The sequence below is a fragment of the Lithobates pipiens genome, unplaced genomic scaffold, assembly GCF_037356315.1.
Source record: "Lithobates pipiens isolate NorthernLeopardFrog02 unplaced genomic scaffold, aLitPip1_a1.2 Scaffold_35, whole genome shotgun sequence".
Classification (NCBI taxonomy): domain Eukaryota; kingdom Metazoa; phylum Chordata; class Amphibia; order Anura; family Ranidae; genus Lithobates; species Lithobates pipiens.
In genome coordinates, this window is record NW_027507811.1 from 4157614 (window position 1) to 4176153 (window position 18540).

The 18540-nt window shown below is 45.6% G+C and overlaps 4 protein-coding genes across 6 annotated transcripts in view; 2 read left to right on the forward strand and 2 right to left on the reverse strand.

Annotated features, from left to right (window-relative positions):
• LOC143955596 (uncharacterized) overlaps positions 1–18540 on the forward strand; it is a 464194-nt gene that overhangs the window by 38737 nt on the left and 406917 nt on the right. The window lies entirely within an intron of this gene.
• Positions 1–18540, forward strand: part of LOC143955715 (uncharacterized) — a 263796-nt gene that overhangs the window by 26774 nt on the left and 218482 nt on the right. The window lies entirely within an intron of this gene.
• The window catches only part of LOC143955552 (uncharacterized), a 39340-nt gene continuing 22056 nt past the window's right edge, over positions 1257–18540 (reverse strand). Inside the window, exons 2-3 of one of the 3 annotated variants that reach the window (XM_077465612.1) lie at positions 14588–16421; positions 1257–2454 (exon numbers count right to left, since the gene is read on the reverse strand). In XM_077465612.1, the coding sequence (XP_077321738.1) occupies positions 1608–2454; positions 14588–16421 (2681 nt within the window). In that variant the 3' untranslated portion in view covers positions 1257–1607. Of the gene's footprint in view, positions 2455–14089; positions 16422–18540 lie in introns of those variants that run through there. The other 2 variants (XM_077465611.1, XM_077465610.1) reach the window with 2 other exon arrangements.
• LOC143956044 (zinc finger protein 573-like) lies at positions 4483–8479 on the reverse strand. The gene is made up of 4 exons (XM_077466174.1): positions 8349–8479; positions 8137–8260; positions 7594–8020; positions 4483–7470 (listed from the first exon to the last, which is right to left on the reverse strand). The coding sequence occupies exons 1-3, from the start codon at positions 8451–8453 to the stop codon at positions 7857–7859; spliced, it is 393 nt and encodes a 130-aa protein (XP_077322300.1). The 5' UTR covers positions 8454–8479; the 3' UTR covers positions 4483–7470; positions 7594–7856.

Below are 18540 nucleotides of genomic sequence, written 5' to 3' on the forward strand. Positions count from 1 at the left end.
CTCTGACAGGGAGAAGTGCTGATCGCTCTCCCTGTCAGCGCGAACCGAGGAAAGCAGTTTACCGGCACTTCCTGGTTCACGCGATGATCAGCTGTGATTGGTCACAGCTGATCATGTGTGTAATACCATATGACGATCAGTGATGCGGTGTGTCAGACTGACACACAGCACCACCGATCGCCACGCTGCATGCCCCCGCGGGCCCGCGCCGGGCATGTAGTCTTGCTGGACGTCATATGACGCCCAGTCAGGTTAACAAAACCACCGCCCGGCTGTCATTCTGCTATAGGCCAAGTGGGAAGTGGTAAAATGTGATCAATCACACATGCGATGAGCTATAAAAAACACAGCAAGAGCAATGTCAAAAATTGTTGCAAACATTACATTAATTACATGCTGTACATGTATTGTATTAAATGGTTACTCTCCGAAGTTCGAAGAACAATCTTTGCTACCCGACGCGTTTCAGGTTCAGGGGTATTTATAAGAGAATCTATATTTGACAATTTGTCAAGATAAGATAGACGGTGCAACATTCAGATATACAAATATTCACATAGACTACAAGTCGTCACCGCGGTAGGTGGCATGGTTGGGGGTATAGTGTGGCCAACCAAACTCAACCAAAGAGCCCCATGGAGGTCCCTATGAGGAATAGGTCGCAAAACTGGGTAAACAGGTAGCAGGAACGAATCTGGTAAGAAAGGGGTTTCACAGTGTAGGCCAAAAAAACAAGACCTTTCGCAGTCCCTGAGTAAAAAAAAAAAAAACGTATTGGATGCATGTCATTCAATCCACGTTATCACGTAGCGTGCGTCATCCTCCCTGGTAACCAGGATTGTGACCCTCCCCCCCACTTTATCATCTAGAACATCTTCATCCAAGCCTCACCTAACAACCCCCACCCCCCCACCTCCCAAACCACCCCTCTATCTACTCTGCGTAGGTGATAGGTATCGGAATTCGGTATCGGCGCATACTTAAAAAAGTATCGGTACTCCTACTCAGCGTTTAAAAAAAATGGTATCGGTGCAAACCTAATCATTAAAAAAATAAAAAAAGTAGATCTCTAAGTGTTGGAAATCTTCCACCACAAAATGTACTCAGCCAATGAGAGGTAATGACTCAATTTTTATTTTAAAAGGCCTAGAGGGCCGCCTTTTAAGTGGCGGGGTTAACGCGTTTCGTCCTGGAAGACGACTTGAGTAAAAACAGACCTCTTGCAAAAGTTTACACCACAAAATGTACTCAGCCAATGAGAGGTAATGACTCCATTTTTATTTTTCTCCTGCTATCAATGGCCGACACGGTACAACACTTCATCCATGTCTTTGGTGATCTCTGATCTCCTTATCAACTGTTTCTTCCATGATGAAGATCAGCCATGGAGTATATCTGAGGTGTATATCAGGGGGTGCTTCTTCCCCACATGTCCAGCAACATTCACATACAACACATTTCCCGCACTCACTAATACACCTCCAGGGTTGTGTGGGACCCCCTGATGTACAGGAAGACAGGACTTCAGTGAGGAACATTTCCCTCACTCAGGACAGGAATATGGCTCCTCCTCCGTGCGAGTTCCCTGATGCAAAGACTGGACTTGTCTAAAGTGGCTTCTTTCCCGTGTGCAATCTCAGATGTGCATAAAGACTGGACTTATCTGCAAAACATTTTCCACACTCAGCACAGGAATACGGCTTCTCCCCCGTGTGCACTCTCTGATGAATAGAAAGATAACACTTCTGTGCAAAACATTTCCCGCACTCAGGACACGAATACGGCTTTTCCCCCGAGTGACACTTTTGATGTGCAACAAGAACTGATTTTAGTACAAAGCATTTCCCGCACTCAGAACAGGAATATGGCTTCTCATCCCAGTGCAATCTCCGATGGCTGTAAAGATAGGACTCCTGTGAAAAACATTTCCCACACTCAGGACAGGAATATGGCTTCTCCATGGTATGAGATCTCTGATGTCTGTGAAGATTGGATTTCCTTGAAAAACATTTCCCGCACTCAGGACAGGAATGTGGCTTTTCCCCTGAAGGAGTCCTTTGACCTGTAACAAGATCTGATTTTTGTACAAAAAGTTTCCCGCACTCAGAATTGGAAAAAGGCTTCTCCCCCGTGTGAGACTTCAGATGTGTGTCAAGATCTGATTTTCTTACAAAACATTTCCCGCAAACAGAACAGAGATGAGGCTTTTCAGCCGTGTGAGTCCTTTGATGTCTGTCAACATAAGACTTCTGTGCAAAACATTTTCCACACTCAGGACAGGAATACGGCTTCTCCTCTGTGTGAGATCTCTGATGTGTTGAAAGATGGTACTTCTGAGAAAAACGTTTCCCGCACTCAGGACAGGAATACGGCTTCTCCCCTGTGTGAGATCTTTTATGCTTCTTAAGATTGCCTTTAAAATTGAAACACTTCCCACACTCAGCACAGGAAAACCTCTTATCTGTTGGAAGGACAGCACCGTCCTTCACAGTCTGCGGTTCCTCGGGATAAGAGGAATACGATGGTCCGGCACCGTCCCGCACAGTCTGAGGTTCCTCGGGATAAGAGGAATACGATGGTCCAGCACCGTCCCGCACAGTCTGAGGTTCCTCGGGATAAGAGGAATACGATGGTCCATCTACACTGTGTGGTGCCGGATGGACATTTGAGGTAGTCGGGTTTTCTCCTGGACTATACTGTGTGATGTCCTCATCTTCTACTTTACAGTCTGGAGACAAAGTGAGACAATCCTCTGAGGTTTTCCTCATCTCCCGTCCATCTACAAAAATAGAAATACAAAGATTATTACTAGACATGAGCTGATTGGTTCCCCTAAACCAGGACTCCGCCCACATCAGACAGCTTTGTCTCTGAGGATCATTCAAAAGTCATTTAAATTATACATATTATATTCCAGGCCACAGATACGATTACAATTTTAGTATCTACTGACCGAATGATAATTCTGTTATAAGGTAAAAATATAAAGGTTGTGACTTAGGACAAATTATAAGTAGAATTGTTTAACCACTTCACCCCCGGACCATTTAGCTTATTATTACTAGACACGAGCAGATTGGTTCCCCTAAACCAGGACTCCGCCCACATCAGGCAGCCTTGCCTCTGAGGATCTTACAATTCCCCCCTCAAGGTAACTAGTAAATGGGTCCTCTGATCTCCTACCAGATCATTTCTTTATTCATGGACCTTAGTCAGAGAGGGAGGAAACAACGAGAACTGTCTTCTATAGGAGTGACAGTGATGAGGGGATTATAGGACGAGTGTCCCCTCCCCCTCTATCACTCATTGCCATCTTCCCAACACAAGAAGTCCTGCACTTCCTTATTTAGTCCATGATTTAGTCATGAATAACAGCGGGGCTGAGTCCCACCAGAGGTCAGAGAGTGAGGATGGGGGAGAACCACCAAGATGAAGACTGGACTGATCCTGAAGACCCCCATCATTGGGTTATTGACTCCTCCCCCATTATCACTTTCTGTTTTGGGTCTGAGGTTATACACACATATCCCTCCCTTTAATGCATGCCAATATTTTGTTTGCTTTGTTAGCAGCATCTTGGCATTGCATGCCATTGCTGAGCCTATCATCTACTAGGACCCCCAGGTCCTTTTCCATCCTAGATCCCCCCAGAGGTTCTCCCCCCAGTCTATAGATTGCATTCAGATTTTTGACACCCAAATGCATTATTTACATTACATTTTTCTACATTGAACCTCATTTGCCATGTAGTTGCCCCTCCCCCCATTCATTTGTTCAGATCTTCTTGCAAGGTTTCCACATCCTGCGGAGAAGTTATTGCCCTGCTTAGCTTAGTATCGTCCGCAAATACAGAGATTGAACTGTTTCCCCCACTCTCCAGGTCGTTTATGAACAAATTATATAGGATTGGTCCCAGCACAGAACCCTGGGGGACCCCACTACCCACCCCTGACCATTCCGAGTACTCCCCATTTATCACCCCCCTCTGAACTTGCCCTTGTAGCCAGTTTTTAATCCATGTACTCACCCTATGGTCCATGCCAACACACCTTATTTTGTACAGTAAACGTTTATGGGGAACTGTGCCAAATGCTTTTGCAAAATCCAGATACACCACGTCTACGGGCCTTCCTTTATCTAGATACACCACATCTACGGGCCTTCCTTTATCCAGATACACCACGTCTACGGGCCTTCCTTTATCTAGATACACCACGTCTACGGGCCTTCCTTTATCTAGATACACCACGTCTACAGGCCTTCCTTTATCTAGATACACCACGTCTACGGGCCTTCCTTTATCTAGATACACCACGTCTACGGGCCTTCCTTTATCTAGATACACCACGTCTACGGGCCTTCCTTTATCTAGATACACCACGTCTACAGGCCTTCCTTTATCTAGATACACCACGTCTATGGACCTTCCTTTATCTAGATACACCACATCTACGAACCTTCCTTTATCTAGATACACCACGTCTACGGGCCTTCCTTTATCTAGATACACCACGTCTACGGGCCTTCCTTTATCTAGATACACCACGTCTACGGACCTTCCTTTATCTAGATACACCACGTCTACAGGCCTTCCTTTATCTAGATACACCACGTCTACGGGCCTTCCTTTATCTAGATACACCACATCTACGGACCTTCCTTTATCTAGATACACCATGGCTACGGGCCTTCCTTTATCTAGATGGCAACTCACCTCCTCATAGAAGGTTAGTAGATTGGTTTGGCAAGAACAATGAATCCATGCTCATTACTGCTAATGATACCGTTCTCATTACTAAAATCTTGTATATAGTCCCTTATCAGCCCCTCCAAGAGTTTACATACTATTGATGTTAGGCTAACTGGTCTGTAATTCCCAGGAATGTATTTTGGGCCCTTTTTTAAATATTGGTGCTACTTTGGCTTTTCTCCAATTTGCTAGTACCATTCCAGTCAGTAGACTGTCAGTAAAAATTAGGAACAATGGTCTGGCAATTACTTGACTGAGTTCCCTAAGTACCCTCAGGTGCAACCCATCAGGTCCCGGTGATTTATTAATGTTAAGTTTCCCAAGTCTAATTCTATCCTCTGTTAACCATGGAGGTGCTTCCTGTGATGTGTCATGAGGATAAACACTGCAGTTTTGGTTACTGAATCCCCCCAATTCCCTTGTGAAGACTGAGGAGAAGAATAAATGCAATACCTTCACCACCTCTCTATCCTTTGTAACCAGATGTCTTTCCTCATTCTTTATGGGGCCAATATGGTCTGTCCTCTCTTTTTTACTGTTTACATACTTAAAGAATTTCTTGAGTTTTTTTTGCTCTCCTCCGCTATGTGTCTTTCATGTTCTATATTAGCCATCCTTATTGCACCCTTACATTTCTTGGTGCATTCTTTATAAAGTCTGAATGCTGATGATGATCCCTCAACCTTGTATTTTTTTGAAGGCATTCTCCTTTGCTTTTATATGCATTTTTACATTGGAGTTAAGCCACCCAGGACTTTTGTTCGCTCTTTTAAATGTATTACCCAATGGGATACATTGGCTAATGCCCTTATTTAATATGCTCTTAAAGCAAACCCATCTCTCCTCCGCATTCTTTGTTCCTAAGATTTTATCCCAATTTATGCCTTCTAGTAAGGTTTGTAGTTTAGGGAAGTTGGCTCTTTTTAAATTCAGTGTCTTTATATTCCCCTTATGTTTCCTATTTGTGTGATTTATACTGAAGCCCTCCACATTCTTTGTTCCTAAGATTGTATCCCAATTTATGCCTTCTAGTAAGGTTTGTAGTTTAGGGAAGTTGGCTCTTTTTAAATTCAGTGTCTTTATATTCCCCTTATGATTCCTATTTGTGTGATTTATACAGAAGCCAATTGACCTATGATTGCTGTTACCTAAATTGCCTCGTATTTCCACATCCGTGAGCAGGTCTGTATTGTTGGTAATCAGTAGATCCAGCAACGCTTTATTTCTAGTTGGTGCGTCTACCATCTGACCCATAAAATTGTCCTGCAAGACGTTTAGGAACTGGCGAGCCTTAGATGAATGCGCGGTTCCTTCCATCCAGTCTATGTCTGGATAATTTAAATCCCCCATTATGATAACACTTCCCATCCTTGCTGCTAATCCAAATTGTGATAGGAGATCCGTCTCCCCCTCCTCCTTCAGGTTAGGGGGCCTATAGCATACTCCCAGTATTATTTTCCCCTTAGCTTCATCCCTTTGGAGCTCTACCCATAAGGATTCCACCTCCTCCCTAGCTCCCATAGTGATGTCATCTCTCACATTCACTTGTACATTATTCTTGATATATAGGCATACCCCTCCTCCTTTTTTTTACCCTCTCTATCCTTGTGATAAAGGGTATACCCTTGAATGGTTGCCAGCCAATCATGAGACCTGTTGAGCCAGGTCTCTGAAATTCCCACAAAATCCAAATCCTCCTCGTACAATAGTATCTCTAGCTCACCCATTTTGTCCGCCAGGCTCCTGGCATTGGTGAACATGCCTCGTAGTTTAGACCGGTCACATATTATCCACTTATTGAGTGTTCGGAGATTGCAACTAGGGCTTGCTACTATATTCACCTTGGGATTATGTACTTTGGTCAACCTACCACTAATGCCCCCAATACTACCCTCTGGAATATGTTCCTCGCTGACTATTGCTACCTCTGGACCCTCCCCCTCATCGCCTAGTTTAAAAACCCCTCTAACTTTTTGGCCATCTTCATTCCCAGCTCAGCTGCACCCTCCTCATTTAGGTGCAGTCCGTCCTTTCTATAGTACTGGTTATCGACCGAGAAGTCAGCCCAGTCCTCCAGGAACCCAAACCCCTCCTTACTACACCAGCTCTTCAGCCACTTGTTTACTTCCCTAATCTCCCTTTGACTTTCTGGTGTGGCTCGATGTACCGGTAGTATTCCTGAGATTACTACCTTGGAGGTCCTTTTCCTCAATTTAGCTCCTAAGTCCCTAAAATCGTTCTTTAGGACACTCCATCTGCCTCTGTCATTGGTGCCAACGTGCACCATGACAGCCGGGTCTTCCCCATCCCCTCTCAGTAATCTGTCCACCAGATTAGTGATGTGCCGAACCCGAGCCCCCCGGGAGACAACATACTGTGTTACTGTTCGGCGCTTCAGGTCTTTGTTACAGATTGGCCTCTCTGTCCTTCTAAGAATTGAGTCCCCTACCACCAGAATCTGTCTTTCCTTTCCCCCCACTCTCACTGGAGGAGTTCTTCCCCCCGTAGCTAGGAGAGTCCCTGAGCTCCAGCAGTGATGGTCCCTGACTGGTTTCACCGATGTCACTCAACGACCCACCTGTGCTGATCTCTGTAGGAGTGTCCTCCTCTATAAATGTCCCCGTTATTCCATCCTCCTCCATAGACTGCTGATCATCCCTCACATACCTCTCTTCTTCTTCTGATTTCACCTCAACTTTTATATATATCAGATCTTCACCCTAAACCAGAAAAATGAGAGAAAATAACATTTGTAAAATATAAGCGTTCGCTTGTGACAAAATAAATGGAGAATACTTTATTAATCCCAAAAGGAAATTGGGGAATCCAAACATTATCTCCACCTGTCCATGTTCTAGTTGTTTCATCCCACCAACCTTGAAACAGTGGGGGATGGTGTGACCTTCCTGTGTGTAATCCCGGGAATACAGAGGACGGGGACATCTCTCTGGTGGGTTCCTGGTATTTGGCGGCTCCATCATATCCTTGTGTCCTTCTGAAAACTCCTCCATCACTCCATACTCCTCATCCTCCTCTTTATACTCTTCTTTAACCTCAACTTTAAAATCTCTCAGGTTTCCACTCTGAATATATAATAAAAATGACATCAATGGTAACAATGCAGATAATGTACAGATCCTAATGATACTATCAGTGATTGTTCCTCATCTACCTGATGGTGGTGGGGGATGGTGTGATCTTCCTGTGTGGAATCCCGGGAATACAGAGGACGGGGACATCTCTCTGGTGGGTTCCCATTACTGGATCCATCTGTAGGAAACACACACACTGACTGAATACATTGTTTCTATGTGTTTATCAGATGATGGGGGATCTAGGTGGAGCCTCCGTACTGCTCTCTCCTTTACAATAAAGTCTCCTCTTACCCGGTGATGTGAGGGGCGGCTGATTGGCCATCATGACGTCCTTGTAGAGATCCTTGTGTCCTTCTAAATACTCCCACTCCTCCATGGAGAAATAGACAGTGACATCCTGACACCTTATAGGAACCTGACACACACAATGATACAGTCACCATCCAGACACATCCCTTGTCTGTTACTGGATAATGTCCCAGAATTCCCAGAATCCTCCTCACCTCTCCTGTCAGCAGCTCCATCATCTTCTTGGTGACTTCTAGAATCTTCTCCATGTTGTGTCTCTCAGGTTTTAGGGAGTCACATGGAGGCACTGTGATGGTCATATGATCACCTGACTTCACAAGGGGAAATCTCTGTATTGGGGAACCAATAGGAACATCATGTTAGAATCCCAGAATCCTCCTCACCTCTCCGGTCAGGTCTGTGTTTTATTAATAGAGATAAAAGTGATGTCATGTGACCTCTCAGAATCCTCCTCACCTCTCCGGTCAGCTCTGTGTTTTATTACTAGAGATAAGAGTGATGTCATGTGACCTCCCAGAATCCCCCTCACCTCTCCGGTCAGGTCTGTGTTTTATTAATAGAGATAAGAGTGATGTCATGTGACCTCCCAGAATCCTCCTCACCTCTCCGGTCAGGTCTGTGTTTTATTAATAGAGATAAGAGTGATGTCATGTGACCTCCCAGAATCCTCCTCACCTCTCCGGTCAGGTCTGTGTTTTATTAATAGAGATAAGAGTGATGTCATGTGACCCTCCCAGAATCCTCCTCACCTCTCCGGTCAGCAGGTAGATGATCTCCAGGGTGAGGTTTAGTATCTTCTCAGTCATGTGACTCCGGTCCTCCTCCATCCTCAGTGATGTGGTCATGTGGTCTCTGCGGGTTTCTCTGTAGACGGACAGTGGAGAATTATTAGGACTTTATTGGTTGTACAATGTTAGGATGGGGATAGAAGGAGTTAATATGCCGGTTGCCCCCCAGTGGGAATTAGAACAGGTAGATTTATCTATAAAAAAAAAATTGCATAATTATTCATTCAGCAAATCTGAGCATTTGTTGTGCGCAAATTTTATTTTATTAAGCGCAGTAGTGAAATACCACATTAGGGGCCACTAGACGAAGCTGAGGAGCACAAGAAATACATAGAGTTATAACTTTGTAACAAGAGATACGATGTAGCAATTCTGGAGAACACTAGAGGGAAGTAACCAATGGGTGTGCAGCATAGGCAGGTTGTTGAAAAGCTATCTGTCCCCTTTCAGAGGGTGAAAGATTGCATGACCGCGATGATGCTTAATGAACAGATGTCGAGCATCCGCGGGGACACTCGTGCCAAGTTCCTCAAAATTTGTGAGTCATGGCTGTCATATGACTTTCCTACCCCCCCCAGCCAGCTTGGGCCGCCTGTGATGGACAATCCAGATGTTCCCGAGCCCTTCCCTTTTCCCTCATATCCTGGTCCTCATCCTTCTGGCCTTCCCTTTCTTTCCTAGACTCCCCTATCCCTTCTCTAGCGCCCCCTACCCAGTAGGTGAGCGACCTCCATCCCTTTAGTTTCACCTTTCTACCCTAACGTTCTTGTTTTCTGCTCCTCTATCCTCGTTAGTTCTGTTTTGGCTGTTCATTACGTTGCACCACCTTTTGGGTTTCGACTGGCCTAGGGGGTGCCCCGTAGTTATGGGGAGCCTCTCTGGGGCCCCTGGATCCTGACGGTATGCTTATATACATGCCGGTAATTTTTCCTTTCCCCGGAGATGCGCTTTAAAAAAAAAAATTAATAAAAAAAATCACACACACCTGGTAAAATCGGATATAAATATGTAAACTTTTAACATTTGACGTCCCCAGGAAACAATAACGAACTTCACTCCCCAACGTGGTGCAAAGACAACGCTGTAGAAGCTCCTACAGGTCATCAGCTTAGAGAAACCCGGGAATAACGGCCCCCAGAATTATTCCTCTCACTCCGGGGGGGGGGGGGGGGGGGTGACAATGTGCGGCCAACATCCCCCCTATGTGATAGTATAGTAGAAATGACAGGTCCTCTTTAAGGTGTGACAAACCTAGCTAGACCTCCTAACATCACCTATGGACGTCAGTGGAGCTGACGAAGCACAGATCAGGATCGATCAGCTTCTTCCCCGACCACAGTGACCGGGGAATGACGGCTCTGAGCCTGGAAGTGATGAAACGCTCGTCTCTTCTGGGTTCATTCACCGGAGAGGAGATCCGAGAACTGATCACCCTCCGCTCCATCCGCCATACCGGTCCCGGGCCTGCAGGAGGGGCAGAGGAGCCCCGGGTACATGGTGGAGGTAGTCAGGTGCGGGGGAGGGGTTTGTATCTTCAAAATAAAGGGTGTCGAACTGCCAATTTCACTACAACCGGAATCTCATTCTTCATTACAAGAGACTTCTAAGGGGAGAAGATCTCCAATATGAAGGGATTTTTCCCGTCCCTTAGGTAGGGGAAATGTTCTGCCCCTGAAGGGGTTAATCTAGGTCTCCACACTATATATGTGTGTATCATCATCTGCTGGAGATAAAAGACGTCACAGTGACTATGGAGGAAGAGGACGGACATGACGGGAGGGGGGGTTACTGGGTGTAAATAGAAAATAAGATCTTATTACCTCCTCTGCGGCCACTTCCAGCGACGTCTCATCCCGACTCACTTCTCACCCGGAACTTCCTGTGTGTACCTGACATCACTTCCTGTCTTCCATAGAGACTTCCTGTCTCTATGGTAGAAGTGAGAAGATCACCACCTTGTGGAGCTCAGAGGAACTGCAGCCCCTGAAAAATGTCTCGTAGTGTGAACACGGCCTTGTGCTGTGTGTGTATGTACTGTATATCCTTATAGATGGGGGTCATCTCCACTCCCACCAAGGGGGAGAGAAATATATTACTGCCTAGTCCAGCCTTTCTCAGCCAGGGTTCCTCCAAAGGTCTCTAGGGGTTCCTTGAGCAATGAACAATTTCTGTCTCTCAGTAACAACTGACATCAATGATCTCTAAGGGGGGCAGTCTTCCCACTGATGGCGATGTAATAAAGTCCTTTTCCAACTGACATAAGGGGGTTCTTCTCTTAAATTTCTAGGGGATATCTATGCAGCATGTGCATGGTTATCATTATGTATGTTGTGGTTTAACCCTGCTCCGTTCTCATATATTACCAAAAGTATTGGGACACCTGCCTTTACACACACATGGACTTTAATGGCATCCCAGTCTTAGTCCGTAGGGTTCAATATTGAGTTGGCCCATCCTTTTCCACTATAACAGCTTCAATTCATCTGGGAAGGCCGTCCACAAGGTTTAGGAGTGTGTCTATGGCAATGTTTAACCATTCTTCCAGATACGTATTTGTGAGGTCAGGTACTGATGTTGGAGGAGATGGCCTGGCTTGCAGTCTCCACACTAATTCATCCCAAAGGTGGTCTGTTGGGTGGAACTCAGGACTCTGTGCAGGCCAGCCAAGTTCATCCACCCCAAACGTACTCATCTATGTCTTTGTGTACCTTGATTTATGCACTGGTCCAAATTCCCGTAGGAGCTGCTAGATGTCGTGGTTCACCCGTCACCTGGCCCAGCCCAGCATTCACTTCTCAGAACTTTTTATTTATTTTTTATATTGAGAGGATCGCTTCCTCTCCAATCTTCAGGTATTTCTCCTCCAGCACATGGCTTCCTCTACAATCTTCAGGTATTTCTCCTCCAGCACATCACTTCCTCTCTAATCTTCAGGCACATCTAGGACAAAGTGGTTAGGCCTGACACTAGCTCAGCCAGGCCTATAGCAATTGCCCTTTGCAGGCAGGGACCGTGGGCCCCTAGAGTGTAGCAAAATAGAAAGTCTCTGGTACTAGCTGTCCTAAACATGGCTACTGAGCCCAGTAATCCATCTTCAGGCCCTGCCAGCCCTCCTGGCTGCAGCTGCCTCTTTCCACTGCCCGTTTTACTACATTCCACTCTCCCGGTTCTGCACCCATCTCAAACTGAGCTCTCTCAGGTGTGCCTCCCCAGTCCTCCCAACTGTTCCTCACTCACCAGCCCTTCTGGCTGCGACCAGTTGTCCTCCCTGGAGTCCCTCAGCAGTGTTCTGTCCTCTCCCTGCTCTCTCCTGTGCCTCTGTTCCAGGATCTCTTCTCTCCTCCTGGATGCACCCGAGCCCAGGCCCAAGGTCACCCCCCCCACACACTAAGGGAGGTCCCTGTAGGTCCAGACAGTCTCAGCACTCTCTCACTCATCTGTTCCACCAGACAACTCCTCCCCAGCTGGGCTGACCCCGGGTATTCGAGGAGGCCTGCCCCCTGCCAATCCAAGTTGGGGATTAATCGGGGCTCCTCAGAACGCCCCAGGCAGCGCCACCTCTCCTCCTCTCTTTCTAGCACCTTTTATAAAGAGGGAGGAGACAGTGATGATACCTGTGAGTCACCCAGCCCTGCCCTGAGCCACTCCCAGCCCAGAATGAAAACAAGCAGGCCTAGCCACCAGCTAGATATATACATTTTAATATAAATAAAATTTGTGAAAATTGATATCAATTATTATTACTAAGTCAAAAATTGTTATATGTAGGTGCTGCAACACTAAAATCTAAATACTCAATTCAACATCTATGTATATATACACAAGTGAGCAATCCTAACCAGTAAGTTATCAAATCAGTGAAAAAGAAATAGGAAAAAAATCCCTATAATAAAGTCCATATCAAATAATCAAAGAAAATAAATAAATATGTAGTGAATGTCCATGTATATTTCCAGTACAAAGCATGGATATCCATAATGTTCAGAGGTGTGTTTTCTTACATCAGAATAGGAGAAATGAAAGCCTCTTACCAGAGGGGATGGATCTCAAATTATAAGGATAAAGCATATCCCACTCTGTCGGCTCCAATGCAAAAAGACCTCCTCCCACTGTAGCGATCACTTCACCAGAGACTAAGGAATACTATCCAAACAATTCCAACTCCACTGAGGGGTCTGCTTAATGCTCTCCAGCAAGTGTGAGATTAAAGAAGGAGAAACTTCATGGTGCAGTAAAAAATTAAGGTTTTATTGCACTTCATGAACCAAACAAAGAAAAACCATATAGAAACAGCCACAGAATTCCCCCTGCAGGCTGGGGCGTGGTGACGTCAAAGATAGTTACTCCACCCAACGCGTTTCCCTTGTAAGAAGCATCGACTGGGAATGGAGACAATGTTCCCAGTCTATGCTTCTTACAGTGAAGCACGTCATGTGGAGTAACTATCTTCGAATTCCGTGCCTGGGTCTATATGGATTTTCTTTGTTTGGTTTGTGAAGTTTCTCCTTTAATCTCACACATGTTGGAGAGCATTGAGCAGACCCCCTGGTGGAGTTGGAATTGTTTGGATAGTATTCCTTAATCTCTGGTGGAGTGATCGCTACAGCGGGAGGAGGCCTTTTCGCATTGGAGCTGAAATAGTGGGATATGTTTGATCCTTATAATTTTGGATCCATCCCCTCTGGTAAGAGGCTTTAACTTCTTCTATTCTGATATAAGAAAACACACCCCTGAACATTACAGATATCCATGCTTTGTACTGGAAAATATATTTGATTATTTGATGTGGACTTTATTATAGGGTTTATTCCTATTTTTCACATCTCAGCTACGGGCAAAACTACCCGACTCTTCTATTACAGGCCACTAGAAGGAACTGACAATTATAAGAAATCACCATTTGCAACGGTTGGGGCGTATGCTCGTCACATTTGATGAACACATTTTTTAGAAACAGACCTGTAAGTGTTTGTGAAATCTTCCACCACAAAATGTACTCAGCCAATGAGAGGTAATGACTCCATTTGCATCTTAAAAGGTGTAGAGGCCCGTTTTTTAAATGTTGGGGTTAACGTGTTTCGTCCTCAAAGACGACTTGAGAAAACAGACCTCTTGCAAGAGTTTACACCAAAAATATACTCAGCCAATGAGAGGTAATGACTCCATTTTTATTTTTCTCCTGCTATCAATGGCCAACACAGTACAACACTTCATCCATGTCTTTGGTGATCTCTGATCTCCTTATCAACTGTTTCTTCCATAATGAAGATCAGCCATGGAGTATATCTGAGGTGTATATCAGGGGGTGCTTCTTCCCCACATGTCCAGCAACATTCATATACAAGACATTTCCCGCACTCACTAATACACCTCCAGGGTTCAGTGAGGAACAATTCCCTCACTCAGGACAGGAATATGGCTTCTCCCCCGTGTGAGATCTCTGATGTCTGGAAAGATTGGACTTCAGTGTAAAACATTTCCCGCACTCAGAACAGGAAAATGGCTTCTCCGCCATGTGAGACTTCAGATGTGTAGCAAGAAATGAATTATTTTCAAAACATTTCCCATATGCCTCGTGAGTCCTTTGATGTCTGGCAAGGTGTGGCTTCTGTGAAAACCCTTTCCCGCATTTAGGACAGGAAAACGGCTTCTCCCCCGTGTGAGATCTCTGATGTGTGACAAGAGCTGATTTCTGTGCAAAACATTTTCCACACTCAGGACAGGCATGCGGCTTCTCCCCCGTGTGAGATCTCTGATGTGTGGCAAGAACCGATTTAATTGCAAAACATTTTCCACACTCAGCACAGGAATAGGGCTTCTCCCCCGTGTGCAATGTCTGATGTGCTGAAAGATGGCCCTTCTGATAAAAACATTTCCCACACTCAGGACAGGAATACGGCTTCTCACCTGTGTGAAATCTTTTATGCTTCTTAAGATTGCCTTTTAACTTGAAACACTTCCCACACTCAGCACAGGAAAACGGCTTATCTGTTGGAAGAACGGCACCGTCCTTCACAGTCTGAGGTTCCTCAGGATAAGAGGAATACGATGGTCCGGCACCGTCCCGCACAGTCTGAGGTTCCTCAGGATAAGAGGAATACGATGGTCCATCTACACTGTGTGGTGCCGGATGGACATCTGAGGTAGCCGGGTTTTCTCCTGGACTATTTTGCTTATGAGATCTCCAATGTCTGATAAGAAGTGATTTCCATGCAAAACATTTCCCGCACTTAGGACAGGAAAAAGGCTTCTCTCCTGTGTGAGATCTCTGATGTATTAAAAGATGGGACTTCTGTGTAAAACGTTTCCCACACTCAGGGCAGGAATACGGCTTCTCACCGGTGTGAGTTCTTCTATGTACATTAAGATTGCCTTTCCAATTGAAACACTTCCCGCAGTCAGGACAAGGAAACACATCATCTGTTGGATGGATGGCACTGACCCTCACAGTCTGAGGTTCCTCGGGATAGGAGGAATACGATGGTCCGGCACCGTCCCGCACAGTCTGAGGTTCCTCGGGATAAGAGGAATACGATGGTCCGGCACCGTCCCGCACAGTCTGAGGTTCCTCGGGACAAGAGGAATACGATGGTCCGGCACCGTCCCGCACAGTCTGAGGTTCCTCGGGACAAGAGGAATACGATGGTCCGGCACCGTCCCGCACAGTCTGAGGTTCCTCGGGATAAGAGGAATACGATGGTCCGGCACCGTCCCACAAAGTCTGAGGTTCCTCGGGATAAGAGGAATACGATGGTCCGGCACCGTCCCGCACAGTCTGAGGTTCCTCGGGATAAGAGGAATACGATGGTCCGGCACCGTCCCGCACAGTCTGAGGTTCCTCAGGATAAGAGGAATACGATGGTCCGGCACCGTCCCGCACAGTCTGAGGTTCCTCAGGATAAGAGGAATACGATGGTCCGGCACTGTCCCGCAAAGTCTGAGGTTCCTCGGGGTAAGAGGAATACGATGGTCCGGCACCGTCCCTCACAGTCTGAGGTTCCTCGGGATAAGAGGAATACGATGGTCCGGCACCGTCCCTCACAGTTTGAGATTCCTCAGGATAAGAGGAATACGATGGTCCGGCACCGTCCCGCAAAGTCTGAGGTTTCTCAGGATAAGAGGAATATGATGGTCCAGTTACACTGTGTGGTGCCGGAAGGACATCTGAGGTAGTCGGGTTTTCTCCTGGACTATTTCGCTTATGAGATCTCCAGTGTCTGATAAGAAGTGATTTCCATGCAAAACATTTCCCGCACTTAGGACAGGAAAAAGGCTTCTCTCCTGTGTGAGATCTTTGATGTATTAGAAGATGGGACTTCTGTGTAAAACGTTTCCCACACTCAGGGCAGGAATACGGCTTCTCACCGGTGTGAGTTCTTCTATGTACATTAAGATTGCTTTTCCAATTGAAACACTTTCCGCACTCAGGACAAGGAAACACATCATCATCTGTTGGAAGGATGGCACTGACCCTCACAGGTTCCTCGGGATAAGAGGAATACGATGGTCCATCTACACTGTGTGGTGCCGGATGGACATTTGAGGTAGTCGGGTTTTCTCCTGGACTATACTGTGTGATGTCCTCATCTTCTACTTTACAGTCTGGAGACAAAGTGAGACAATCCTCTGAGGTTTTCCTCATCTCCCGTCCATCTACTAAAATAGAAATACAAAGATTATTACTAGACATCAGCTGATTGGTTCCCCTAAACCAGGACTCCGCCCACATCAGGCAGCTTTGTCTCTGAGGATCTTACAATTCCCCCCTCAAGGTAACTAGTAAATGGGTCCTCTGATCTCCTACCAGATCATTTCTTTATTCATGGACCTTAGTCAGAGAGGGAGGAAACAACGAGAACTGTCTTTTATAGGAGTGACAAAAACAAAATGGCGGATCCATTGAAAACTTGGAAAACATATGATTTCAATGGATCAACCATTTTTAGATTATACAAACCTGGTGTTGAAACAGATTTGCCTGAACAATAATGTCCCATTTCACAAAACAAAGAAGATATTTACCTATCTTTGGTGGGTAAAGAAAAGCGACAGACAGCCTTAGACAAAAGGGTTATACAGACTGTTATCACGTAGAAATCACCCTCTTCCAGCAAAACCCATTGTGTTAGATTTTAGGAGCTGTGTAGATACCTAATCCATCTCTAAATATCCACTGAGTTTGTCCAAAGTTCACTTCAAATGGTGCAGTCAGTATTGTGTTTAAAATACATGTGGTTATAAGTCATTCAAATTATACATATTATATTCCAGGCCACAGATACGATTACAATTTTAGTATCTACTGACCTAATGATAATTCTGTTATAAGGTAAAAATATAAAGGTTGTGACTTAGGACAAATTATAAGTAGAATTGTTTAACCACTTCAGCCTCGGACCATTTGGCTTATTATTACTAGACACGAGCAGATTGGTTCCCCTAAACCAGGACTCCGCCCACATCAGACAGCTTTGTCTCTGAGGATCTTACAATTCCCCCCTCAAGGTAACTAGTAAATGGGTCCTCTGATCTCCTACCAGATCATTTCTTTATTCATGGACCTTAGTCAGAGAGGGAGGAAACAACGAGAACTGTCTACTATAGGAGTGACAGTGATGAGGGGATTATAGGACGAGTGTCCCCTCCCCCTCTATCACTCATTACCATCTTCCCAACACAAGAAGTCCCGCACTTCCTTATTTACTCCATGATTTAGTCATGAATAACAGCGGGGCTGAGCCCCACCAGAGGTCAGAGAGTGAGGATGGGGGGAGAACAACCAAGATGAAGACTGGACTGATCCTGAAGACCCCCATCATTGGGTTATTGACTCCTCCCCCATTATCACTTTCTGTTGAAGGTTCCAAAGTCTGAGGATGTTATCACATTATTATCACCATGTAAAAGTCTGTCCTCCAATCACATCATCAGATATAAAATGTCCAGCTGGTAGGAAATGGGTGTAACAAAAGAGAATACATATTATGTGTGTATATATAGCAGTAGGGGGAGGGGAGAGAGCAGAAGTCAGGAGTATGTAATGTACAACATAGAGAATATAGTGCAGGGGTCAGGAGTATGTAATGTACAACATAGAGAATATAGTGCAGGGGTCAGGACTCATAATATTGGTGTTTAGGAATCAGTAATGGCTTAAATATTTACTTAACTGAGACAAGTTGCAGAGGTCCCACACCGCTCCTCCCATCTCCTGAGACTGCACTCAGTGATTTGGGTCTGAGACTATACAGACATATCCCTCCACCCGGCACAGCCAGCAAATAACAGAGCAAGTAACCCCGGGAGAATTGTTCTGTCAGAGGTCTTACTAGACCCGGGCATGGGGCAGAAGACCCAAGGTACATACCCCAGATGCCTAGGTCTAGTAACACCTATGGTGAAATTTTGCTGCCGGCTGATCCCCAGAATCTCCATAAATCCAGTCTAGATCCATAAATTGTGTCGGCAGCACAGAGAAGGAAGATTATCGGAGAGAAATCCAGGAATACAGGACGGGGAACACAGCTCAGGAAAGTGACCAGGGGATTACAGGCTGATATCACCCAGCCCCCGCCCTACTCTGGACCAATCAGTGAGC